The 27,624-nt window shown below is 39.8% G+C and overlaps 2 protein-coding genes across 5 annotated transcripts in view; both read right to left on the bottom strand.

Annotated features, from left to right (window-relative positions):
* kidins220a (kinase D-interacting substrate 220a) overlaps nt 1-15,646 on the bottom strand; it is a 46,501-nt gene extending 30,855 nt beyond the window's left edge. The window contains exons 1-19 of one of the 3 annotated variants that reach the window (XM_082516213.1): nt 15,216-15,646; nt 11,663-11,821; nt 10,308-10,406; nt 9,515-9,613; nt 8,230-8,328; nt 7,787-7,885; nt 7,473-7,571; nt 6,506-6,703; nt 6,301-6,399; nt 5,896-5,994; nt 4,166-4,264; nt 3,888-4,065; nt 3,613-3,777; nt 3,320-3,499; nt 2,096-2,261; nt 1,745-1,896; nt 897-997; nt 572-757; nt 246-386 (exon numbers count right to left, since the gene is read on the bottom strand). In XM_082516213.1, coding sequence (XP_082372339.1) covers nt 246-386; nt 572-757; nt 897-997; nt 1,745-1,896; nt 2,096-2,261; nt 3,320-3,499; nt 3,613-3,777; nt 3,888-4,065; nt 4,166-4,264; nt 5,896-5,994; nt 6,301-6,399; nt 6,506-6,703; nt 7,473-7,571; nt 7,787-7,885; nt 8,230-8,328; nt 9,515-9,613; nt 10,308-10,406; nt 11,663-11,794 — 2,391 coding nt within the window. In that variant the 5' untranslated portion in view covers nt 11,795-11,821; nt 15,216-15,646. The remainder of the gene's footprint in view (nt 1-245; nt 387-571; nt 758-896; nt 998-1,744; nt 1,897-2,095; nt 2,262-3,319; nt 3,500-3,612; nt 3,778-3,887; nt 4,066-4,165; nt 4,265-5,895; nt 5,995-6,300; nt 6,400-6,505; nt 6,704-7,472; nt 7,572-7,786; nt 7,886-8,229; nt 8,329-9,514; nt 9,614-10,307; nt 10,407-11,662; nt 11,822-15,215) is intronic. The other 2 variants (XM_082516214.1, XM_082516215.1) reach the window with 2 other exon arrangements.
* Nucleotides 15,647-16,377: 731 nt separating this feature from the next.
* The window catches only part of mboat2a (membrane bound O-acyltransferase domain containing 2a), a 45,053-nt gene continuing 33,806 nt past the window's right edge, over nt 16,378-27,624 (bottom strand). For both annotated transcript variants that reach the window (XM_082516663.1, XM_082516664.1), the window contains 9 exons: nt 27,460-27,515; nt 24,627-24,681; nt 23,217-23,403; nt 22,450-22,642; nt 21,750-21,853; nt 21,588-21,652; nt 21,183-21,315; nt 20,240-20,391; nt 16,378-18,698 (listed from right to left, as the gene is read on the bottom strand). In XM_082516663.1, the coding sequence (XP_082372789.1) occupies nt 18,530-18,698; nt 20,240-20,391; nt 21,183-21,315; nt 21,588-21,652; nt 21,750-21,853; nt 22,450-22,642; nt 23,217-23,403; nt 24,627-24,681; nt 27,460-27,515 (1,114 nt within the window). In that variant the 3' untranslated portion in view covers nt 16,378-18,529. The remainder of the gene's footprint in view (nt 18,699-20,239; nt 20,392-21,182; nt 21,316-21,587; nt 21,653-21,749; nt 21,854-22,449; nt 22,643-23,216; nt 23,404-24,626; nt 24,682-27,459; nt 27,516-27,624) is intronic.

Raw genomic sequence — 27,624 nt, 5'->3', positions numbered from 1 at the left:
CAGCTGGGAACACCAAGGTGGCTGCAGTGCAACAGAGATGTGTGGTCTCTGTGTGCACAGGTGAAAGACCCACTTTGTGTTTAAACCACATGGCAGATGCTCTAAAACACTCTGGCTCATAGTAATACATTTTCTTGAGCGGCAGATGTCAAAAAAATCTAATTATTCCATTATCTTGTTTTCAGTCAAGAGGAAGCTGCTCTAATTGTTAATCTGCCTGTACTGACGCACATGAAAACACGCACCGTGTCCAGCATCTGCAGCACTTTGTCCTGCTCGCAAGCATCTAGCCCATCAATGATAACCGCCATGCGTGTCTGGTTCTGGGTAAAGCCATCGATAGTTTTGGCCATTTTTGACATCAGCTCCACTTCATGTTTCAGAACCTGTGAGACATAAAAAACCCCAAAACAAATCAAAGCCAATTCATTTTCTATGAACTAAAGGAAATCAATTGAATTAGAAAGCACAACTTCATAATTTCATAAGCAAACTGAATGCCCCACTGTCATGGCAACAGGATGTCAGAGGATTTCCATTTTCTCTTGATTATGTACAATTACTAAATTACCTTCATAAACCCTTCACTCTTGAGTCTATGCAAGTTGTTGGCAGCACTGTGCAGGCGTTTCCTCTGGGAGTTGAGGACAGAGTCAGCCACCTGCCACCAGGTCTTACAGTTGAGCAGCAGGGCCAGGCCAACCATGCTAGCCATCGCAATCAGCACTGCATTTACTGTCAGATTCCTAGGGTCCACCTGAGGAACCAAAAGATAAAAAGTAGGACTGAAACTCTGACACATACTGGGTAGGCTCTCTTCTTGTAAGGCTATTTCAGACCAGGATAAACAAAATACACCTACACAGTATTTTTTTCAGAGAACTAAAAACACCTACCTTAAAAATAGACAACAGTGCCACACCAGTGATCAAGCACCCTAGCATCAATGCAAAGAGTACAAATGAGGGAACACAACATGTTTTCTTCCATTTTTGACCTAAGGGGTTCACAGAAAGGAGACAGTAATATTACACAGATGCACAGAGGGCACAACACACCTTCACATGCTAAAAATACATCAAGAAGGATATAAAGACTTTTTAAGTTGAATAAAACAATGAATTAAAAAAAATTCCTGCTACATCAGCAGCTACCGGTGTTTATACTGGGCTTACTGGGAGTTCTGGTCCTGAATCTACTCTGGAGCCTGCTCCTTCTTTCTATTCATTTACTTTCACCATTAACTTGCAAGTTTGTTTTGTTTATCATTTGTTGTTTGCTGTTGAAGCAGGTTAAAACCACTCCTGCATGACCAAACCAAATGTAGCTAACTAAGAGGGAGACAGATGTCGGGAGATTGTTTGCACAGCTTTCTTCAAAGGTCTATTTACTGCGACACAGGTATCTCTTGGTCTCTCGAGCGCTTTCTTTCATTTGTATTTCCGTCATATTTTTTGCCCACAATGACTCACCATCACAATTTGTGCAGTGGTTCACCAAGAAAAGTCCACAATGCTTATAAGACTCCCACAGAATTCCCATCATTAGAATTTTACACAAGTTCTGATTAATAAAAATACATAATTTATATTATTTATCCTTTGCTGAACTGCAGCACGTTTAAAAAAAAAACAGCATTTAGTTATATAGTGTATTATTTGTAAATGTAATATTCTTTATTGTCTCAGTAAACTTTTTCTTTACGAGTCCTGACATGACTCATAAAAAAAGCCAGTAACATCACCTTGGATCTCATCACTCTTGAAAACCCTAAACAGCCGGGTGGCTAAGAAGCCAAACTCCCTCTCGCAGGCATCTGACAGCGTTGCAATCATTTCAGCCATTGACGTCTCTCCTCCAACACTGGACAGGCGATTATAATCAGTAAACAAGAACCTGCATAAAGAGCGAGAGAATGCAGATCAGTATTTAGTTTAATATCATCACTACAGCAGACATATACAGAGTTAGTCGACTGTGCTAACAAATGCATTGCATTTTACAACTTACAACAAGAAAATTGTGAAGGTGTATTTTATGTGTTGACTACAATAAATCGAGTGGATGTAGTTCTGTGTCTGTGCATCATTGTCACCTGACAGGAAGGGCGCGGGTGGTCTGCTCAGGGAGTTCACGAGGGTTGACAAACATCAGTTTGAGCAGCAGCTCCAGGTAACCGACATGACGAGCAAGCCGGGTGCTGATGACCCATGCCCAGTTCCAGCTTTCCCTCTCACGCCGGCTTCCGAAGTACACCAATACTAAATGCAAAGACATATCACAGTCAACAAAGAAAAAAATAACATTGTCCACCTTACTCCATTTAACCAATATCTGTGATTACTTTATCTTCTTAAACCTCATAAGGTTTGGCTTCTGAAATTCAGTAAGATTTTTACCAGGACCAAGCCTCAGTGACAAAAAAAAAATGTGACAGGCAAAATTTTTCAAATGCTGTCAAGTATGGTGTAACCAGGATGATGATGGAGTAGGATTGGTTGTGCTTCTTGTTAAGGTTTTACGAATTTAAGACACATTAAAGCATTCACCAAACATGCAAAAAATGCCCTGCTTCAAGACCAGGAGGAGACTTAAAACTCTGGGAGGGTCACAAACAGCATGCAGGATAAAAATCTACTAAATCAAATACATGCTGTGGCGCCCCCTTGTGAATATGAAAACAGCCGAAAGACGTTTCTTCACGCTTTAGTAAATTATGATTCAAACGAAGGCTGATCTGTAAGCACTGAGCTGGATCTTTAAAGCATCCATTTTTCTCTTTATTTTGTTCTTAATTGTTATTTTTCACTCATTGTTCCTATTTTTTATTTTTTTTGCTTTAGTCAATATTTCTATACTGTCTGCAGTGGTTGCTTGACTATGTTTCTACTAGTAATTGTCTCTGTATTAGGATAATAGAAGACCCCAAAAGCCTAACCAGGGACAAGATCTGCAAATTAAGTTTGGCTAGAAGTCCTAGCGTAGCAATGTTTACACGTAATGTCCACTAAACGGAATTAAAATTTAATAGTAGCTAAGCTGGTAATTTTTTTAAAAGGGGTTCATTACAACACTGTCACTGACTCATTATTAAAAGGCTTTGATTTACAGTTTAGATTAAATGTTTTTGCACAGCATAAAAACACGCCACACTGAAACAGGGGTCAAAATATTTTCCAGTTAAAGAATTCTGCTTGACATTCTCTTTGGACAGCAGGCTGACCTTTTATTCTCATCTCACTGCAGAGTGATTCAAATCAAAGCAGAGTTTTCCCACAATCATTCAGTACCCAGTATTCAAGCCGGTCTGTCTCCTCACCGAAAAAGATGTAGAGCAGGGCGAGGAGGCTGAGCGAGACCGCGATCGCCAGTTTGGGATTAACAGTAAAGCCCAGAACGACGGCCACTGAGCCGCAGAGCAGCAGGGTGAGGAAGACTACCAGCCATGAGAACTGGAACAATGGCTCTATCTGCTGGCCTGCAAATGTCTTCATCTCATCTGTTGAACAAGAGAAGAACGGAGAGGCGAAAACAAAAAAGAAATTTAAAAAACAATAAAAAGTACTTTCCACATCCCAGTACCACTTTATTCTCATCCAGGAGAATACATACCCTCCAGTTTCTTAAGAAGGAAAGACTTGCCACTGCCCCACTGAGCATACAGGCCAACGCAGATAGGCGGCTGCATCGTGGGCTCACTAAGGATGTCTGCTAAAGCGCTGCTATACAGGTCATAACCCAACATGTCTCCATCAGACTCAGTGGGGGACAGGTGCTCTGAGAGAAAGTTAGGAGGAAAAAATATTCAGAGAAAATAAACAGCTTCTTTTCTCAAATTCTGAACGTAAATTCTCCTTTTTTAGTTTGCAATGTAAAATGTGTCGTACTCGCTCCAAATATCTGCGTCAGGATGCTTTTCTGGTGGGTGCAATCGATGTTGTACGGTGTTTCTCCAGCTTTGTTGGGACGGTACAACAGGCGGCCATCTTTCGGGTTCCTCAGCAGCAGCTCGGCCAACTTTCGGCTACGCCCTCGAATGGCGATGTGGAGAGGCGTGTCTCCTTTCTGAGAGAAGAAAACACAGAGCTCAGTTAATGACTGTTCACTCCAAGCTGAGAACACAATCTAAAAACAGAAGCAAGACCAAGCGTGCTTTAAACAGTACCTTGTCCACTGAAGACACCTTGGCTCCTTTATCCAGTAGCAGTTCCACGATCTCTATGCTCCTCATTTTCGTTGCTTTGATAAGCGGCGTCTCTCCCTCCTAAAACCCAAACAAACACAATCACTCAATTAACTTTACAATGATTTCCCTTCAGAACTTCAGAACCACATCACCTTCGTATGCAGCAGACTATTTATTACATTACACACTGTTAAATTTCACAGCTTGGCTAAATCAATATGGGACTAATAATGTACAAAGCACAAAATAATCTATGCCTGAGGTTATTTGTTATCAGAGAGATGCAGCATGAACTCAGAGCAAGGGTCAGGCAACATATAAAAAGATTGAGGGGTAAAGTTGTGAAATAAAGTATTATACAGTCTTGAGAAACCCCTCATTTCTTAATATTTGCTTGGAAAGTCTGAAATAGGTGTAGCGATTTTTCGAGTCATGTCCAAACATACATGGATACAGAGTATATAAAGTATAGAAGAGTTTGCGTAATTCTAACAAGCATAAAATATTTGGTGTGACCACCATTATTCTTCAAAACAGCCTGAACTCTCTTGTGTAAGCTTACTTTTAATTTCTTTAGGTAGTATTCAGCTGTAGCTCTCCAGGCGTCTTAAAGGTCATTTAAAGCTCTTCTTTGGATGTTGGCTGCCTTGTTATTTTGTTCTCTGTTAAGATGATCCCACACTGCTTTAACAATGTTGAGGTTCGGGCTCTGGGCAGGCCAAATGCATTTCTCTGTTCCTTGCTGGATTTGTTCCCATTTGTTAGGAGATTACTTTACTGTTCACCTCATGCTCCACTTGTTCAGTTTCTTTGTTTATTTGTTTACTTATTTTTATTTTGCACACCTGAGATATGCTAAGTTTTTCAGCTCTCTGGAATCACCTACAATTTTATGTTTGTGTAAACTGTGTTATTGTTGAGATTTTATACAGATAAAACTAAAATAAAAAACAGAACAAGTATTTTGTTTTTTGCAGTAGGCTTATTGTAAGAAAATGCCTGAAGATACAATTTAAAATTGGGTCTTTGCTAAACTGCCTCATGTGTAGACATAACACTGTGTAGACAATGTGTTATGTGTAGACACAACACCGGTTCATCCTTGACTTAGGTGTCTTTTTTTGACCGGTTTCTTGAATGACTCATAGGTCAGTGTTAAGTGGCTTAAACAAAAACAATGCCTCTGAAAATGCTGTGGTACAATGACTGGACTGAAAATGAGTGAGAAAGCAGCCAGTGTACAAAGACAGACTCTGAAAAACCTTTAGAAAGCCTGGAAAACATTTTTGAAAATGAAAGAATTCCTCTGGAAGCAAAATATAAAGATATCACGGTGACTTTTGCACAGTATTGTATAAATCTAAGGTTTATTTTTATTTATTGTTATCCTCACCATTTGTTTAGTGAAATCCAGTTATAAAAGTGTTGCTATTTAGAAAACGCTCTGTAAAAGTGAAGGTTACAGCCTTCCAGATAATAATTTGTCCTCTCTGAACTTTGTGTGGAAACATATTTGCTGTTGTTGTCTCTGAATAATGGCCAAAATAAAAAAGAACAATGAATCAACACCACACATTTAAAAATAAATAAATAAATACAATTATATATAAATACCAATACCATGTTTTAAAATGTGATTTTCTGGAGGTTTTAAATTGCAACATAATCAAGAAATCAAATTAAAGAAGTTCAAAGGTCAAGAAAGATACCTTGGTGGCGCTCTCGGTGTCAGGGTTGCACTGCAGAATGTCTCTCACCATGGTAGCATTACCTTTCTCCACTGCCCAGTAGAGGGCAGTCTTTCCATCCTGATGAAAAATAAAAGCTTTTTTTGTACTAACAACAACAAATTGCATTAACAAAATCCCAAATAAAATAAAATATATATGGTTTAATATGCATAGCTGGGAATGCAGCATATTATGCTGTACTGTGCATATTTTTATGCACATTAAGGTAGGTCTATGCAACAACAACAAGAAATATCTGTAATTCTAACCCATGGGGAAAAGTTCACTTTACTGAGAAACAATAGGGATAAGTAAACAGTACTGATCAGTAGGGTGACATTTTACACCGAGCACATGAGAGGGCAGAAGGAGAGGAGCTTCTACCTGGCCCCTGGCGTCAATATCAGCATATTTGTTCAACAGAGCTCGCACTATCTCCACATGACCTCCTCTAACTGCTCCTATCAGCATTGTTTCCCCACTCTGCAAGAGAGAAACCAGAGAAAACCAAACAGAGAAAAGTGAGTTGTATTTTATTTCCATTGTATTTCATATCAGCCACTGCTGCTGCTACTGTCAAACATCTCACCCTGTCTGGAACATTGACGTAGGTTCCGGCGTCAAGCAGGTCCTGCACAATTTCTGTGTGTCCCTCCTTGGCAGCGATGGTAAGGGCTGTGTTGTGGTCTTTGTCTGTCTTGTTAACGTTTGGGTTCCTCTTCAGCAGCTCTTTGACGACCTCTGTGTAGCCGCCTTTCACGGCTACGATCAGAGCCGTCATTGAGTTCTGTGAAGCCAAGGAAAGAGGCATATTTAGACATCATTCGAACCCCTTTTTGCTATTCATTCCTATTATCAAACAAAAAATGTGCAGTTATCAGTAAAGATCATCCTTTCCCGCATGCCTGTTTATTTCAGGAGCTTTAAGAGACAATACACCCTTCTGTCAATGAACAATCTAGCTTAAAGAGCCTAATAACCCGGGTTTTGCAAACTCCACAGTCTCTTAGTCACTGCCTTTTAAACTGCTCTGTAACATTAGCTATGACAGTTCCATCCGATTACTGATGCAGCACGTAAAAAAAGCGCATCATTCACTTTGTATTAGCATAGATGCAACATGACTTGAAGCAGCACAGATGCACTACATTGCAGAAATCATTTGGGGGGGGGGGGGGGTTAAGATTGTGTTTTGTTCGTGTGGAAATAAAATAAATAATGCTGCTACTCAAACATTCCAGACACAAAATAATTAAGAACACTATTTTTATTAATAATAAAAGTGACTTTGCTGAAACCTTTAGTGGCATCATCACAACTAATGCCAAATGAAGTTCTTGAGTACTTACATCTGTGTGGAGTAGTCCTTGAAATAAATGACAGCACTGTCTTGTTTATAGTTATGTGAACTACAGCTGAGGTGCTGCCTAATGTACAGCTTGACTCGTAATCAAAATAATTTACACAGAAAGGAAAACACTCCCTTTGACACAGTGTGTCCATTTTTATATGAAACAATTAGCATCACTGCTGAATGCTACTGACAGTCTACTTACTGCTCCTTCCTGGTCTACATCAGCTCCATTGGCCAAGAGGTGCATCACACAGTCATAGTGGCCCTTCCGGGCTGCCCAGATCAAAGGAGTGGTGCCATACTACAAATAAAAAATGACAGAGTGCAAGAGATGATTCAATCAACAACCTAGAGATTGATTAATCATGAAGGAAGGGCAACAAATAAGAGGCCCAGGACAGAGGAAAGGCACTTGGGGAATAAGAATGTTCTTTTAGACCGAGTCCTAACCACAAAGCACATCTTATGTGGGATTTAAAGCAAGTAAATAATGAGCATCTGTCAGTATGTAGTTACCTTGTCTGAGCAATTGACCTTGGCTCCGTGCTCCAGCAGGAGACGGACAATCTCTGCGTGGCCTCGACCTGCCGCCCAGATAATGGGGTAGACGCTGTACTGTTGGGGCAGAGGACAGCCGTGTAGTCATGCTGACAGTAACTAATGATCAGTGTTAAGCCCGCGGTCATACAAATGCTTCAAGCTGTAAAAGCAGATGATGGGGAGAGGCAAAGCACTGCGGTGCTTACCCCTTTTTTATCTTTAATTCTCAAATTTACTGACTTTTACCACTTATTTAAAATGAGACATTTCTCTCTATTTCCCTGCATTTACACAGAGTTTAAAATCATAACAAACAAACCAAATAATGTCTTTATTCAGATTATCAGATCACAGATGCCCAAAGATTTCAGAAGACACAGATAACATACAAATAACAATGCTGTGTTGAGTTTTTATACCTGTCCAGTGATGTTAGGGTTGGATCCTTTTTCCAAAAGCAGCTGGGCCACATCTGTACGACCTTTATAGGCTGCCCACATGAGAGCAGTCCAGCCTCCCTAAGTAGAAAACACAGATAATCTAGTTCAGCTAGTGAGGAGTTTAAGTGTACACGATCAGAAAACAGCAACACACACAACACATGTAATATTCAGTTTATTTTATTATAATAAAGAGGAAGACAAACAACAGTACTGACCTTACAGGCTAGTACAGATCTAGACAGATTTTGTGGTTGGAAAATGTGCTATTTAAAGATGACGTGACCCAGTAAGTGAAGTATCACACAGTGTCGTTTATTATAATCCCACTGTGATGACTGACTGTGATCTCTCCTACGCAGCTTAGACACACCATGAACGCCAATGAGTCAGCCCACCTCCTGACTCATTGCCATGGAGTTGCAGAGGCCAAGGATTTATAATGTACATGTCTGGTACATAATACGAAAGCAAATGTATCCTTTGATACACGGTGATACATAAAGACTGTTAGTTTTCACTATCCTTACTGTGTTTTTTAACATTTCTCCCAGGATTTCAGCCCAGTTAGGAACAACATGTAGATCATATTTCCTAAGCATTGCTTTTAATCTTATTAATACAGAAAAAAGCTTCTATAGTTTGGTTACTGTCGAGTCTTTGCCTCTGACGAAGTAACTAAATCATATCACTGCCCATGCAAAGACAACCAGAGCCCAGTAAATGGGATTACTACTAGAAAGGAGCCATCAGACAGAAAGTAATTTAATTTTAGGTCGATTTCCAAGCTAATGCATTACTCTGTTCAACCAGCAGTGGAACTGTCACATCAAACAGAAAGCATTAATAAATATAAAAGGAATATATACCATTTCAGTAAATTCATAAGACTGATTTGAGGTCTTTTTCTTTTCTGTTGTTAAGCTATCTAGCCTTTTTTTTTTTATATTATCGTAAATTAAGTCATTTTGGTTGTGCTTGGAGCTTGTTCCAGCTCAGCAATATACCCCAAATACATTTAAGACTTTATTTGGTAACACTGATTGAAAGTAAGGGGAGTTAGTGAGGAGCTAAAGCAAAACAAAAGGCTACTGGCCAATACGTAACAGGTGTTGGATCACGTTTCACCCACAAGGCTAGCTAGATGTTGGGAGCCCAGTTTTCTAGCCAAATTTCATTTTTGCTCCTTTGTATTTGTAGTACAGTAAACACAAACTTTACATATTTTAAATGAGGAAAAATTTCACACTGTCTACATTCTCACCATGTCTCTGTGCTCAAGGTTAGCATTGTTCTCCAGCAAGTCCCTCACCACCTCGATGTGTCCCTCCTTAGCTGCCGAGATCAGCGCCGTCCAGCAGTCCTGTACACAGACACTACCTGTTACTTTGAGAACTCCCATTCTCTAAATCCAGTTGACAGAGCATCTGTCAGAGCAATAAATGGGACGCTCGAGGATGGTTAGAAAAAAAAAAAAGAAAACCGCACCTACCAGCTGGTCGTACCAGGTGCTCATGGGAACGCGGTGTCGCATCGAGAGACAAAGGTGTCACAGAGCGCGAGTGTGAGACACGGACAGGACTACGAAATGGAAAACTTCCTCTCTCTTCTTTGACTTTGAGTGCGCCATGTGTAATAATAGGTTACATTACGTGAGATGTTAATAAGTGGTGTGAGAGCAATGCATGCGTGCGTCGAAGTAGGAGGCTGCATGCGTGCGTGCGTGAGTGTGTGCTGGGATCTGAAGTTGCAGGGTGTTGGCTAGTGAGTGGATCCTGTCATTTACTCAAATGAGCGAAGGTAAAAGTATGTAATAAGCTGTCATTATGGCTCATGACGGATCATAACAGCTGAGGGCTAAGCCCGAATGTGGTGAGTTCAGCAAGATGGAACATCAAGGCCACTAGTTATGTCTTCTTTGTCAAGTGGATGATGTGGTTTAAATGACCGCACTGTTTTTCACCTGTCCCTCCATTCTGCGTACATTGCGTTTACTCATGTTTGGGGCTGTGCTCTTTATTAAGAGATGACACGTGCGTGTGCATTTGAGAACTTACAATATCGTCCAAGTTAACGTTGGCTCCTCTCTTAATGAGCTCCTGCACTATTTCCAGACTGCCCTGCTCTGCTGCCACCATGAGGGGAGTCTGTCCATTCTGAAACAAGGAGACGCGGAGTACAGGTGGTTGATTATCCAATACAAATGAAATAAGACGTCACTGGAACAAAATGACAGATAGGTCCAACGATTTTATGACTTCATGTACAGTAACACAACTGATTACTGTCCCATACAAGTCTACACGCTGCTTGATATTTTCCACATTAAGGGAGAGGTCTGGAATTGTCTCAATTTTTCTTTGTCAACAAATTCATGTAAAGCCTAAAATTACAAAATCTGCTCTACTCGGGTACCAGACTGTCTGTCGCCGCACAATTTTATTTCTTTAATCTTTTAACAACCTGCTATGTGCTCTATTTTTTTTTGGTAAATGCTCCTATATGTAACTCGGGACTCATTTGCAGGAAATTTAGCACTTTGTGGTAATTACAGCAACAGCAAGAGGGTGTCTATACAAGCACTGTGCATAAACTACAGCACCTATATAGACAAACATGGAAACAAACAGCAATGTGCAACAATCAGATTTTGGCTACATGAAAATACTTATTAGTAGTAGGATCGGTTCAGTTTTGGAGTTCTGGTCTTTTTGTAGGATTTCTTGACAAAATATCATCTCACTGGCATTATCCTTTAAGATTGTATATGTTGCAAATACAGGAATCAGGCTACTTACAGCTGCTACAATCGTACAGTGTACAGTACACATAGTGTGGAGATACTGCATTACCTTTTAATGGCCTCGGATGTTTATATTCCCTTCTAAGCTCTATCCCTCTGTGTCTTTCAGGGTATACTGCAATAACGTCCTATGAGTACTAAGTGCACATAATAAACAATTTCTTTACTGTTGTAAAACAGTAGCTGACCTTTTAGTTGCAGCGACAAGAGATATCTAAAATGTTATCTAAAATAATTAAGAACGCAAAAGATAATAAAATAATAATGTTTTATGAGTACTATATCTTCATCCATCCATTCATTTTCTTAGCTACTAGCTGGAGCCAATCCAAGCTGATTTTGGGTGAGAGATAGGAAACAGCCTGGAGAGGTCACCAGTCCTTCATAAGGCAAGCACAAACAACCATTCATATTCTCACCTAAAGCCAAGAATCACCAATTAACCTAACAAGTATGTTTTTGAACAGGAAGAGGACACAAACTCCACACAGAAGGATTTCAGTTTTCCTACATAACACCAACTAAAGTTATTTTAAAGAGCCTTTAATTACTGCTTATTCTTCCCTGAACTTCTAGAGCCAACATTAAGGCTGCTGTGATGTGGCTTACATCACTCCTGCTGTCCACATCCGTGAACATGTCCAAATGCGCTTTGATGGCAGCCAGGTTCTCCTCGTCCACATAGCTGAACAGACTCTGGACAGCCAGAGAGGTCATCTTTAGGGACGTGCTGGTATCCATGGTTGACAGCTAACCAGCTATACACCCCTGCAGAATGAGAGCAAAAGCAGCATTCACAATGAGCTAAAGAGCACAACAATAGCTTTGTGGCCTGTGCAGCTAAATATACAGCACTTCTAAGAGACAAACAAGAAGTTAAAATCGTGACCGGGAAGAGGTGTGGCGTGCCTTTGAAGTGATGCAGTGGAATAAATCACCACTGTCCAAACCCCAACTTGCATGCATACATACAAGCAATAACAATACAGCAGAAACTAGATGGTGTACACATTAAAGTATAATATTTAAGAAACACACATATAAAAAGTTCGACATGTTGCAATATCCACTCTAATGCAACTATATTATCGATCACAAATTATCAGGACAATTTTTTTTGAGCGTGCATTTCAGAGGTCATTACAAATCTTTTAATATCATGTTAAAGTATCATTATAACCATACTTACAATCTATTAAACAAGCTTATTACACAGGGATGAGCAGGGGCTGTTAGTTCTCTTCAGTTTCGTTCAGTCTGTCTGCTGAGGCTGAAAACACTGACTGAAATTTGTCCACTCAGTATAATGAAGGCTGAGCAATCACAAAGCTCTGCTCAAGATAGTTAACCAAGCCATCAAATACCAATGAAGACAAACAATAGTCTTTAAACTTTGACTCTCTGATGTAATAAAGGCTAGGACAATCGGTGCACTCGACTGTTTGCTCCAATTATATCAGAGCCAGCCTTTTCTACCCTCCTCCACTTCCTGAAATTGGATATTGCGGAACTTTTGTACACAAGAAAAAAGCAGAGTTCTCCCTAAAAGTACTTTAGCACCGATAGGAAAAAAGCAGTAAGACGCAGTGACTATATGACAAATCAATGCACATAACCCACTGGAGCGAGATTATCTATAATTGGAGTGAACCATTCTCAAGAATTATCCTAAACCCAGAGACAAGCATGTTTCTAAATTTACTGAGTCATTTTAAGCCTTTTTACCTTAACTGGACGGCCAAGGTTTGTTTTTTTCTTTGACACTTTAACTACTGGGTATTGACTTACTCTATATTTAGAAAAGATATTCCCAGTTTAAGATAAAATGGCACAAAACTCCCATAAATGTACTGTATAATATATCTGGACAAGAAAAAGCCCCTAAAATATGTTTTCTTTTGAAAGGGGTTTTTACAGGAATTAGGGATTCAGCCAATCGATAAAAGCACTCATTAATCATTCATCAAGTTGGGCTCTTTCCTAATGGTCAGACCTACTTCCTGCCACAGTAACAAAGAATTAATCAGCTCCATTCATTGCTTGTAAGTTGCCCTGGCAATGGGCTTTATATACGGCTCAATATTTCACCATAATCCTTCAGACAAGCAGCTCAAGCTCAGGTCAATAAACACTCAAATGTCACATGCCTCTTGGGCTGTCAGTACAAAGGCCTGGCAGTTTACTCAAATGCAGAGTAACCAATCAATGCAAATATTTAACCTTTTTTTTCTGAATTCTTTATATTTTCAGTCAGGGATCGCCTGGTAACCATTTGCCCATATTAGACAGTGCCAGGAAGAGGTGAGAAAAAAATCCTTTGTTTACAGTCAAAGCAATTGGAGCCTGTTGACACACCCTCCCCAGCTTCTTGCCTCTCAGCATAATGGGTGGACAAATACACCCAAGAACCAATCAGTAAACATTAAGTGCTCTCTCCCTGTTCAGCAGTGATCAGAGTGGAGCTCAATCGCATCTTTTTCACAAAACACATGCACACTAAAGCTCAGAGACAATAAACCAGTAAAAAAGAAAGAAAGAAAAAACATCAAAAATAAGCTGCTGGAGAAAGAAGGGAAAATAAGACCTACAATCTCCAGAAAACATTACTACAAAAGAAACTCTTACCTTCGTGAAGGGTAAAACTGGCAGTGGTTCTCTGCTCAGCTGCACACAGTTTCAACAAGCACTGCCAGGCTCAGGCTCAGCATCCCCCCCTTTTTACAAACAGCTGAATATTAGATGAGGGGGCTGGCCTACGCCCATCCTCACCCAACACAATAGAGGCACACGACCAGATATTCATTCATTACATGCAATGGCTTGGCACCGACTGATAAAGATAAAAGGCCAATTAGGATGTTTGGACTCATCTGTATGACTTAATTTTACAGATAATGCAATAAAGTAGCATGGGAGCTGTCACTTTAGTATCACTATAGTCACAGTGTTTACAATGACTCAGGTGCTGATCAATTAAAATTAAATATTAAACTAACCCTTTGAATCACCCAACAATATAGTAGAAAACCAAACAATTTACTGTTATTAATGAAAATGAACACAGTTCTTGTGAAAGTGAATTAGTGCTATGAAAATGATCTACACACAGGATTCTGGATACAAAAATAAAGAAAAACAAAGGATTACCAAATAAATCAGTCGATCACTGCAAGTTATTTTCTAACCCATTCTTAAATGTGACAATTTATCAAATAAATTGTGTTGCTGCCCTGACAAAACAAGAAACTGGCTTTAGAAGTTCGGTTTTCTGGCATTTTAATGTCCAAAAGTCAAATCGACCAAGAAAATAATAAATTCTAATCAGTAATGAAAACACTTGTTACTTGCAACCCAATTCTCTTTGTTTCCAGCTGGAAAACTGACATAAACATGACATTTATAGTGTTTATATAAAAACACAGAGCACTAGCTAACATCACAAACCATCAAATAAAACTCCACGTCAGCTGTTTGGTTATCTGAACGCATTCAAATGTTAGAAGGGAACTAAGCAACACTGGATAGGGTCTCTAAATTTAACCTGTCAGCTTTTTATGACCAGTCATGTGGGTATGAAACTGCTGAGGATTCAGTTCCCTTATGCATACCAGGGTCTGCTAATGTCATATGGATAAGCAAAAACTGTCTCATGTTTTTGATACACACAGAGTCTTAAACTGCTTGGCTGTGGGCTTTGCAACGTGCACAAAGTTCATGGACACAAAAAACTGACAGGCAAAACACCGTATCAACATCGTGCCATTTAAACGATGTTGATACGGTGTATAATATAAAGTCACCAAGTCTATGGTGCGTTCACTGCTCTGACCCCCATGACTTAAAAAAAGAACATCTGTATGACGCGCATATAATCAGATGGCTTTAAATGTGACGAGGCGAAGAAAGGTTTAGAAATAGTGTGGCTCGGTTATTCCGGTGTCTTGACAAAGGTCTTTTGCAAACACGATATTGCAAACACAGCAGCGACTTCCCGTTCACTATCACTAGGAAGCAACTTGAAAACACAAGCTAGCCAAACCTGGAAACGGGCTAACAGGCTAGCGTTAGCTTTCCAACAGGTCCCTACATTTTTATTTATTTTTTTTATCTCCTCTAAAAAGCTGGAGAAAAGTACACCAACAATTTTTTAAAGTAGTCTTACCTACGCTGGGTTGCTCTGTATTTTAATTCCGGTCCAGATAATCCAGTCACAAAGTCTTCGTTTTTTAAGCCATAATATCTTTGCTTCTATTTGACAGAGGAGCCTCGACCTGCTACAGTAAGACTCCACCTCCTCGCACCCAAGAGTACAGCAGGGTAACATGTGGCAAGAAAACTAACAGGGGGAAAAAAGCGGGGAGGTGGGATTTGTTTTTACTGTACGACATTAATTTTACAGTTTTAACAGTAACTTTATAGGTTCTGAGTTTAAAAACACAACAAAATATTTTTCTGAATTCAACAAGTAGTTAAAATAAGCTTTAAGCACAAAGCTTACATGCTGTGCGTTGCTTTTAGGCAATTCTGTTGATATAAAGCAAAATATTTAGCTTTTTCTTTGGTCGCCTATTAAAGTATAATATAAATGCTGAACCTGAGTAAAGCATCTGGATACTCCCCCCAATTTGTACTCAATTCCCATTATGATGTGCATGGAGCAGTAGATGGATAATCTAATGATGATGGCAATTTTGTTACACTACAAAGCAGAAAATAAGGCCAATTCCTTTTGTTTGCCCCATTTTTTTGACTTTGGGTGGATGAAGGATATATCCACACAAGTCAAGTATTGTTTAAAAAAAAAAAAAAAAAAAGAGACAAAAATCAATAAAAGATAAAAACCCAATTGATAAATATGTTTTAATATATTTTAATGATTCTACTCGTGTTTCTCTTTAACATGCAAGAATCTTAACCTCCTAAGACCTGAACTCTTCCACGACATGCTTTTTTAATTTCTCTTTGATATTTGGTCACATTGGGGCCCAATGAATGTAAAAACAAAGAATTACCAGATTTTATTTATTTTTTTACCTTATTTTTGTTTTTAAGAAAAAACTAATTTTGATAGAACAGTAGCAGTATAATGTCCTCGTAAGTGGATATTAGACCCTTGTAGAGCAAAATTTTGTATTTTGGTCTAAATAACCCATGATGTAATGTCCACATATGTGGACGGCAGGTCCTAGGAGGTTAATGTTATATGCACATGTGATATATGCAGCTAAAGCCCTTTTGTACTAGTGTTTGCATTCATTTAAAAACAAATTACTTCGTTTTTTTTAACAGGACAAAAACAAATCATTTATGACATAATGGCAGTGTTAGTGTTTAAAAATAAGTTCTCTTTATTCCCCCACATAAATCAGAATTGTAATGTACTGTTATACAAATCTTTCAATAAATTTCCTTCTGACACAAAAATAACCAATATGTTCCACAGGCACGCACACGCACACACGCAGGCCCACTTATACACAAAAGAAAAAAAAACCCAAAATGCGCCATTTATGATTTGGCACTTTGGACATATGGAGCAGTTTGCATTGATCTGCTGGTTTGGGTGGCCATGCAGTGCTATGTTTTTGAACAATGACATCCCTTTCCCCTTGGGTGGGCCGCTCTCACCTACACAGGGCCCAGGCTACAAATATAGTGAAGTCGAGTTCACATCAACGGGTCACATGAATACTGGTACACACACACAAAGTTATGGCAGGAAAATGCGAGTGTTATCTTAGTCTTAAAAACCAAAAAAAAAAAGAAAGAAAAATCCCCAACTCATCTCTGCTGCTTTGTTACTACTTTACAGGAAACAAATGCATCAGTTTAACTTAAATTATTGAGAATGATTTTTGGAAAAAGAAAAAAAAAAGGAAGCATAATTTCAAAGTGATGTTGTGGGCTTTGAAATCCCAAGATTATATCTTGCTCTTACAGGTACATTTATGTGTCACTATTATTCAAAGAGCAGCGAGGTGCCTTGTAAAAGGTCCTCTCTGCACCATGTTTTCATTAACTACATCATTCATTAATCCGATCTAATGATTTCAGAAAAATATCACAGCAGTCGCTGTTATAAGGTCCAACTGAGGGACTCTAGAAGGCTAATAAGGCGAGCCACGGACCAAAACAACATGAGGAAACAGGAACACCATACAGCAAATGCTGAAACATCCCCTAGGCTAACATTAAGTGCACACAATATGAAATAAGACCATTTACCACAACAGCTGACTTATGTGTTTGAAATTTGTACAATACTATAAAGTCACGTACATATATAACTGTAACTGGTTTCTTTATGTGCTTTTATGCACTGTGCATGGACCATTTGACACTTTATTTCTAAGTCAGTGCGGTGATCTGATTAGATTTCTGTTGCGTTTGTAGGACTTAAGACAATTACTGCACAAATAACTCAAGAAGGATGTAAATTCTGTAGGAATTCTGTTAATTAAAATCATTTTGGAGACTTGTTTTAACAACTGAACACAGAGGAAACCTGTCATGAGACAAATATCAGCAGAAATTTAAAAATAATAATAATTCTGAACCCCAAGTCAACAAGCCTTAAAAGGTATTCTAAGTTACCATAGGGTAAACAAACTCCCTTTGAAACACACATTTATCAGATGAGTCTTCTTTGCCCAACAAAAAAAAAAAAAAAAAAAAAAAGCAGCAGATATGAAAAATATAAGAAGATATCCAGTTATTAAATCTTTTAGACTGGAGAGGAATGAGATCTGAATTCCACTTTGAGATTCTCTCTTTCAGGCATAGTCAAGTCATCCCACAAAAAACAAAAGAGCATTCAGAATGGATTTCAATTAGTGTCATCACAAACATCTAAGTACAAAACACACACGATGTGAATTCTTCTGGAATAGAGATTAAAAAAAAAAAAAAAAAAAAGACATAGAAATCAAACAATATGTTGAGGATCCTAAGGCCTGTTTGAAATTGGCAGCTGATGATAAAGGTTATGTTTCTTTTACATGTACACGGTTTTCTGTTGCCACCTAACAGAGGCTTGTACCCAGACAATGACAAAAACCCTCCACATACTGCGCTTTAAATCTGTTTACCTTACATGAAACCACACTGGTGTAACTGCATTTAGGTTCCTGCAGCGTGCCATTCAAACTGTTATTTCACCTTCAAAGTACATAGAGGGTTTAAGGCAGCTTGGAGGTGTTCGTTTTCACTAATGTATTGTAAAGTAACCACTACCGCTCATTAGTTTACACCTTGGCCATTTCTTCACCTTGGTCTTGTATCCATGTCAGAAGTGTGATTGCTGTCAGCCTTGCTACTGGAAGTTTTTGCCAGGATGTAGACTTGTGTTTTCTGTCTGATAGGAGATATTTGGTTCTTTGTCAGGTAAACGGACTCAACACACTCCAGGTCTCAGTAGTTTATAGTTCGTCTCAGTGTTTCTGCTGCTGAAGGGGCGGCGCGTCACCGTCCCGACCCTCATGTGGTCTTTTCTTTCTGGTTGCAGTTGTTGTCTGTGCTGTTGTGATCTGTCTGGTTGTCCTTCTGGAGGTCGTCCTGCTGCTCTTTGGCCTGCCGGCGTTTCGACTTGACAGGTAGGGCCAGGACCACCAGCAGACATAGAAGATGTAACCCAAAGTACCAAGTCCTGCGAAAACATCGATGAGAGAGAATGTTGTTAACAAGACAACAGTAAACTGCATACTGCACATGTTTGACAACATGACTTTGTAGTAAACAAACAAACAAACAAGCCAGTTTAGCTTGCCTGCAGTCAGACCTTTCATCAACAGAAAACATCTGGCGCATCACAGACATAAAATACAAAAATTAAGACCCGGGACTGAAAAATGAGACAATCTTCTCCCAAAAGTCCAGCCCGGCTCTCCTCAGTTCCAGGATATTCATAGACTGCTACAAGACATGGCTCTACCAATTTTTTGGAGAAATGTTGCTGCCATCAAATTGAAAACAAACTAATATTTTTCTTAAAAATGGTACATTTTCTCAGTTTAAACATTTGATATGTTTTCTGTGGGTGGCTATAGCTCAGGTGGCAGAGCAGGTCAGCCACTAATCAGAAGGTCGGTGGTTCGATCCCAGGCTGCCTCCTGGCTGCATGCCAAATATCCTTGGGCAAGATACTAACCCCATGTTTGCCTACTGGTGGTGGTCAGAGGGCCCAGTGGCGCCAGTGTCCAGCAGCCTCGCCTCTGTCAGTGGCTACAATGTAGCTTGCAATCACCAGTGTGAATGTGTGTGTGAATGGGTGAATGACTGAATGTAGTGTGAAGCACTTTGGGGTCCTTAGGGACTGAGTAAAGCGCTATACAAATGCAGGCCATTTACCATTCTGTACTCTATTGTGAATAAATTATGGGTTTATGACATTTGCAGCTCAGTAATGTTTCTTAACATTAAGAAACCAAGAAGAAGAAGACGAAGCTGTGAGCAAGGAGGGAGTGAGTGAGTGATTCGTTCATGCTATGATTCAGCACAGAGGGAGGGGGCGAGTAACTCAAATGTGCTGTTAGCATGCTAGCAGAGCGATGCTACTGTGAACCGAGGAGCTATTGTCTTGATGTGACTCAGGGTTTTTTCTTCCAGTTCAGAGCAGAAATGTTTTTGTTAAGAAACTGGCTGTTGTTTTTTTCCCCCCACACAATTTTAATTATAAGCTAGATATATTTCTACTAATGAAATTAGTTTGCTAATAGCAACAGGGATGAGTCAGTGTGTCAGTTGGGCTTGTGAATCATGAGTCACGAGTCAGTAAAGTGATTCTCGAGTATTGAACGATTCATTCATGATTCGCACATCACTACTACAGTGTCTGTTCTTTACTGCCTGTCTAGCAGCTGTTGTTGATGTTTGGATCGTAATTTCTTTGCAGCGACTGGTCAATGTTAAGGTCACTTGTTTTATTTCCTCCTCATCCTTCAATCATAAAGCTGTCTCGTTAACCATTACCGCCTGACAGGCTAATAAAAACATGTCAATTTCAACACTACGGGCAATGATTTCATTTACATTTTTAATACTACAACAATAATAAAGTTTAAGTTTGCTACAATACCACGGTAATCTCACACAACAGAATTGCTTGCAAAATGAATGTATTTTTTTAAAATAAGAAAGGCTGACATTGTGTCTCCTACTCCACAGTGTATAAGAAGCTCATAGACGTACCTGTAGAACTTGAGTGAGGGTCCTACTGCAAGTAGCACAAATGGCGCCACTGTATAACTAATGGCCACCTGAGTCCATGCCCACGTGATCACATCATAGATGCCCTTGTATGAGTCAGACACCAGGAAGTACGGCCTGATGTTGTGCCTTACCTGAAAGAGAAAGTATTTTTCTTACTGCAAGTTCAACTTGTCAATTTAAACATTTTAGGTAAATGAAGCTGTAAAGTTCGAATTATACTCTACCCACTCTTCCGTACGATAGACTAAAGTTGAGCTAACTGACCTAGTTCCAAAAATCTCCACATGACAGCAGGGATTACTGTCGGCTTCCACTCATTATCTGCCCATCTTTCTTTTGCGCCGTCTCTTTCTGTCCCTCGTAGATCTTAGGAGGAATCTATCTCTGAAACAGCTTTGTGTGGCAAAGGCCAGAAGTTGGCATAACTAGGTCAATGCTCTGCTTGTCTTCCTTCAGATAAAGAAGGATACAGTCGCTGCAGAAACTCACAACTCACTGCCCCGCACACAAAATTGACCGTTTCTGCATTTTATCTCTTTTATCCAGAGATTTAATGCATTCCTAGTGTACTATCAGTCCACTGTCTCTGCATAAATCTCCTCCTGTCTCCTCTTTTGACATAACTGGAATGAAGATGTCTGGCTTTGCTGAGATTAGTGGTAATGGCCTCACGCTCAAAATGAGGTTCAAGTGGCACACTACTTCATTATTATCCACTTGCAATCCATTAAGTGATTTTGTTGTGTGTTCGTTGGTCTGTTAAGTAGCTGTGGTAAATCTATAGAGGTCTTAAAGTCTAGTATGGCGGTGGCAAACAAATCAATTTTTGTAGCAAAATTTTAATGCAAGTTTTTTGAAAGTAAGTAATATGCAAATTCAGAAGCTTTTCATCAATTGAACAGTGTGCACTGCGTGTACTCACTGCACGTGCAGCCATGGTCATGCCGATGCCAGTAAGGAAGGTCAGATAGTAGCCAGGGTACACCCCGTGCCACATGGCTGACAGCAGGAAGGTGGCAGCAGTGGGGTTAATGGGACAGCGCTCGTAGCACACCCTGAGAAGAAAACATAACGCGTACATCTAGCGCTCAGTCCAAAAAAGTGGAGACCAATGAATCAAAATCTCATAAATGGGCAAAACTGTCTAATTTAAGTTCACTGCATCAAATACAAATGCTTCAGATTATAGGTTCTGTAAAATGTCTCCACATAAATGATGCAGGTATCAAGCAAACATTTTTGCTTATGTGTCAAGGACAATATACATGCACAACTTGTTCTCTTGCAGACTAAGAAAGCTACAGCATTATAACAGAAATGCTCTTACCTCTTAAGCCAAAGAGCTGTTTGAATGTTCCAATTGTCTAGGAACAACTTGAAACTGGTGGCGAACTGAAAACGAATACAGAAAAAAATATTCTTTCAGGCTTTACATAAAAAGTAGCTTTATCTGGATACAAAATAATAAAATGAGAACAAAGATCCAGACCTCAATGTCCAGAATTCTGAGATTTGATATCAGATCCCACCGTGGGGAGCCATCTTTGTTGTATCCGTTGAAGCCGAATCCGGCAGCATTGTTGATAGCATCAGCTGCGGGACAGAGGTACATGGGCTTCAGAGTAGAGCGACTACAGTAAAGAATGACAAGAGCTTCCCTCCCTGCAGTTTGTAAAGTAGTGACGGAAACAAATGGAGCCTTGGATGCGTTTGTCTAAAATTAAGCGCGACACCACTAGATCTTCACCACTAGATGGCACTGTTACCTCAAAAAATATCTTGAGGTTGCATTTCACATAGACAAGTTCAATTATAAAACTTAAAGAGGCAGTGGGGTTGAGCAATATGATCTTAGTAACACTTATAGACACACATTTCATCAGACTGTCCAGCTTATCACCAAATTTGAAAATTTGAATGCCAGTAGGCATAAGGTATTTCCTCCCTCTCCTGTCCCAGCTCTTCCTAACATTTTGTGCACGTTACACATGTTATTTAAAGACTGTTTCCTTTCCAGCATAAGGGAACCTCTGTATATACAGTGTTTATGCAAATGTTTAAAATCTGCATAAAATCAGAATATACAGATTTTATTTGTAAACATTCAAATGACAGATTCAAATCTCTGAATAACACATTTATGGGAGGAAATGTGTTATTCACTGATAAGAAAGCCAAGTCAAACTCACCGAGCGTCCAGACAAAGTAGTACTTTGGCCTCAGCGCCAGCATTGCCAAGTAAAGGTAGACAACCTGGAGATGGAAGGGTGTGGAGTTTACAAAGTCGTCGTCTATCGAGCGCTCCACTGGGAGTAGCTTGTAGAGGGACAGATAGACGGCCAGCGAGATAGCACAGGTACACAGCTTGGAGATGACATCATTCTGGACAAAGGTGGGAGACAATAAAAGCAATTAAGCAATCCAATTAAACTCGGTGCACTCTATTATATTCAAAAACGAACGCTGGCAACATGACGAGAGGTGATGTTATTCTACAGAAACCCGGTTAAGCTGATTTGAAGGTAAATCAAGTCCTTGAGAATCCTTTCATGTTTTATATTTAGCAACATCTGTTTTCACTTTGTTCCTTTCTTTTATGAAACACTTAAACACAAACGCTAATCTTGGACTGTCGTTAAATTATTAATGCATTATGCATCAAGAATATATGAAAAACCTTGAGGTTTCGATATTTGCGTCACAAATTCCCAGTAATGTCCCATTTTCTGTCACGCAAATCAAAACCCTGTATATGTATGGCAATATATTATTCTTAGGACTGCTCCACTTTGGGCCTTTTATCGAAATGTGCAATTTTACATCACAGTTATGTGCATTCAAGATTCAAGATAGTACCTTCTGTCAAGTAAAAACTGCAATTTTGTATTGACCGTTAGGCTCATCTGCCTAACCAATCTAAATGGAACTTAACTGTGTCCACTAATGTGCTTTGTACCTTGGGCGAGGGTTCGGTTTGCTTGTACTTTCCATTCTCCTTGCCGTTGGCGTTCTCCTGGTGCCGCGGCTGGTAGCACGTTCCTTCAATGAAGGCCTTGTAGTCGTTGTAGGAGCAGGTTGGCCCTGCCAGGATCCCCATGAAGTTACAGTTGTAGCTCAAGTATTCCAACAAACTGGGCATACGACTTGAGGAGACAGGGATTGAACATTAGAAAATATTCATCCATTCATTACAGAAACCAGACCAAACATATATGAGTGACTAAACCCATGTTATAATGCCTTAGAGCAGTATTGTCCATATCGACTGAGAAGAAGTAGGATTTATTCGACTGAACGGTCCAAGCAAAGATGGAGAATCTCGACTGACCCTGGAGACTTTTTTTTCTCCTAGTTTTTCCTATTTAAATTTCATCTGCTAGGTGAAGCACAGTCTGACTGCTGGAACACGCGGGATGTCCTTCCCAGCAGCCATTTCAGAGTAAGCGGCTGACTCAGAGTAGCCCAGCGAAGGATTGTGATGTCTAGGGCCTTAAAGCTACAATGAGTAGGTCTTCTAGTGATCACTATGTTTGCTCGGTTTTATAACCATCTAGGCTGGTTTGTGTAAGATTCACATGTAAAATATGTGTTATTCTTTGCTGTGCATTTTTTTCTATTCTGTTCTTTTTATTGGCTAGTCTTTTCTAACCTTTTTGACAAATATAAACTACCTGTTTCTAAACAACTACTTTTACTTTTGTTTTTGCTGCATTATGGTCTCCAATAGGAATGACAAATGGCCTGCATTTGTATAGCGCTTTTCTAGTCCATAGGACCCCAAAGCGCTTTACACTACATTCAGTCATTCACACACACATTCACACACTGGCGATAGCAAGCTACATTGTAGCCACAGCTGCCCTGGGGCGCACTGACAGAGGCGAGGCTGCCGGACACAGGCGCCACCGGGCCCTCTGACCACCACCAGTAGGCAAACACGGGGTTAGTATCTTGCCCAAGGATATTTGGCATGCAGCCAGGAGGCAGCCTGGGATCGAACCACCGACCATTAGTGGCTGACCTGCTCTGCCACCTGAGCTACAGCCACCCAAGGGGGGGGGGTCAGTTATACAGCAGGATAGATGGAGGGGATAGGCATTCCCACAGTACAAGTCACCAGAGAGTAGTCAATGTGTTGTTTCCTAGATACAGAGTGCCTAACAACTGCTTGACAGCGCCAGAGAGACTGAAAGGGGAGGGCAGTGTGGCGATTGCCTATGCAGAAAGCAATAACGCCTTTATTAAAGAAAAGAGGATCATTGCTCTCAGACTGAATGCCAATTTAAAAATCACAGCAGCTTTTTAATTCCACTTGATTCAGTGAACTCATCATTTGAAGCATCAAAAACATACCTGAGTCACATACCTGATAGCAAAGTATTTCTGACCGGGAGTCAGCTGCCCTTCTCGCTTGGTCAAACCTACAAATGTAGAGAGACACTTCAATGCCAACAGGTGACATGCATAACAGCTTCACAACACATACACACACACACACACACGCATTATTTTAAGCTTGTTAAGGGTCACAAGCATTTTTCTAATACACTATGCTATTTTAGCTCTTTATTCTGTCAACAAGATATGGATTGAAATGGATTACACTCCTGCCACAGCAGCTTAATACCATTTAAAACTATCAACAAAACATTTTGTACCATAGATTCTGCAGCGTTAATTGTACAAGTTAGCGTAGGTGCTACACAGGGCCTGACCAGGGTGTATAACCTCACATCCTATGAGGCTGCCCTAAACTGCAAACTTTTGGACATCGCTTCACGGCTTTATCCAGAAAGTTGCAGGCGCGTAAATCCCCTTTTTTATTTGTTTTTGTCCGCAGCCCTGGCCTTCCTTAATAACACAATTCCCTCTTCATTTATGCTCATTGGCCACTTTATTAGGAAAACCTGATTGACTGGTTCTTAAGGCAAATATCTAATCTACAGGAAAGGAACAGGAACTTGAGGTGACAATTCACATGGGATCACCATAATAGAAGACTGGAAAATAGATTTCCTGGTCTTGATTTGCTTAAGCGCCACAGCCTACCTGAGTATTGTTGCTGACCCTGTGAGCACAGTACCCATCTTTTGATGGCTGGTAACATGCCCTGATGCCACAAAGCTCAAGTCATCGCAAACCAGTTTCTTGGAAGTGATGATGAGTTCAATGTACGCTCACAGAATAGGTATAGAATGGGTTCAGACCACCATCATGTTGGTAAGGAGACCACCTGTCTAACAGTGGAAATTAACTTATGCTCCATCAATCGCAGGCTGGTAAATTTTCCTTCCTGGCTGGCAGCATATAGCTGAGCGGGACACAACAATATCACTTGCTACAGGAACGATTTCTTTACAATATTAACGACCGTTACATGGAAATTTATGGCTCACACACACCTGATCCTTTGTTACCTGATCCTAAACCCAACACACTCTTTTTTTTTTCTTTTTTTTTTTAATATTCATTCTTACATTCTCATCTCTCTATTCAGTGCTTGTTTTTTAAGATACCCGTCACCCCTTGTCCCCATTTCACATTCATTAAGCTATTATGTTGTTTAAAAATTCAATACAATATCAATCACAGCTGAGTTAGCAGAGGACAGTGAGTGACAGAGAGCAAAAGCAAAGGGTGTAAAGAAAAGATGATGCAACAGAGCAAACAGGGTGTTGTGTGTGCATAACCTCATCGCCTAACACTGGCTGTTCCACTTTGCAGTCTGCTCTTTGTTATGAAGACCAGTGGCTATGCAATTCATTATACTATGAGATTATATGCCTGTTGTGCAAGCTAATATTTAGTTAAACTTTCCTGTTCCTCGGGCCACAATTTAACCCTCTGACTCAATTTAAAACTCAAATTAAATATTGACCTCTGAGACTGTAAACTGTGCCATCGACACATGTATTCTAACAAAGGGAGACAATAAATATTGGGCAGGTAATCAGGATGCGGCACTTCGTTCATGGCCACTTATTAGACCAGGGGTGTCAAAAATCATTTAATTCATGGGCCATTTTATCTCAGTGGACTGGACTTAACAGCGTTACTGCATAGCTACCAAGAGTAAAAGACATCCAAATTTTTAAGCCGTATGTAAAGAATTTTGTGAAAATGTTTGCAAAAACTTAAAATAAAAACATGCTGGTACAGCTCCTTGGCTTAACCAGCTCAGTTCATTGTTGCATTGCAGGCCATGGGAAATGCGTTGTCAGTAAGAAGTTCTGTAAAAGTGATGATGATTCAAAACTCTGGTTGCCCAACCTGTTGATTTTGTCCATGCCACTCACATGTTACATCTTGTTCTTAATGATTTGGCTTCCTACAAAATACAGTGAAATCTCCAGAAAACATGTACTCCTGTGAGACTTTGCAAAATCATCCAGTGACACCAATGCATTTGGCATAATTGCAAAGAGAAGCAGTTAAAATCCTTATATCACACTATTCAAGTAAACATCATCCAAATTGTCATTAGACTGATGACTGTGTTCAGTCAGTACACTGAGGTGACTTAAGCCACCAAGTGGGCGCTAAACAGCTGTGAGTACCTCTCTGATACTCGGTTAGGTGTTCCTATTTTAAACATGATTTCACTTCTGGATCTTTATTTACTCCTCATTGGCACATGTGGTGTTTCAATTATATCAGCAAAGTCTCTATTTGTTCCAGGAGCGGAGGGAGAGTCAAATGCAGGTCAGCCACAGGGAGACAAATTGGACTTTTGCACGTCCACTAAAAGTTGTGTTACCTTAAAAAAGAACAAAGAAATAATCACAGGCTCTGCAGTATGTCACAATGTAACACGGGACTGTTCCATCACATGTCTTGTCTTGACTTGACTTGACTTGACTTGACTTTTTGGACAGCACAAAAGCACAAAGTCTAGTTTAATTAGATTTGGGATTAAAGAAAGTCTTAACGGTTGAGAAGGGGGAAAAAAAACAATGCAAAGTTGGTCATTGCTCCATTATATAACTATGTTTATGCTCTCCTTCTGGTTCAGTAGCCCACTGTAGGAACTGACAACTGGCTCAGAAATGTGGCCATCTGATCTGTTTTCACACTCCAAAGAGAATTGAACTGACATTTTCACTTCTGTCACATCTGCTACTTCTTTTTTTCAAAGTATGCACACACACGCACGCACACTACACTGGAGACACACGGGCTTTAACGACACTTGTCCTTACCATCATGGATTTCAAATGCCATGCTGGTGATCTTCTGTGTGATAACCATCATGGGCCTAAAGACAGAGTAAACATTAAAAAAAAACCCAAACAGACCAAAAAACAAACACGCAGCACATTTAAGTCTCAGTGTTCTGACTTTAGGATACATACATTTCCTCATGC

The sequence above is a fragment of the Aulonocara stuartgranti genome (assembly GCF_965226115.1).
Source record: "Aulonocara stuartgranti genome assembly, chromosome: 19".
NCBI classification, from domain to species: domain Eukaryota; kingdom Metazoa; phylum Chordata; class Actinopteri; order Cichliformes; family Cichlidae; genus Aulonocara; species Aulonocara stuartgranti.
This window is presented reverse-complemented; position numbering and strand designations above follow the sequence as displayed.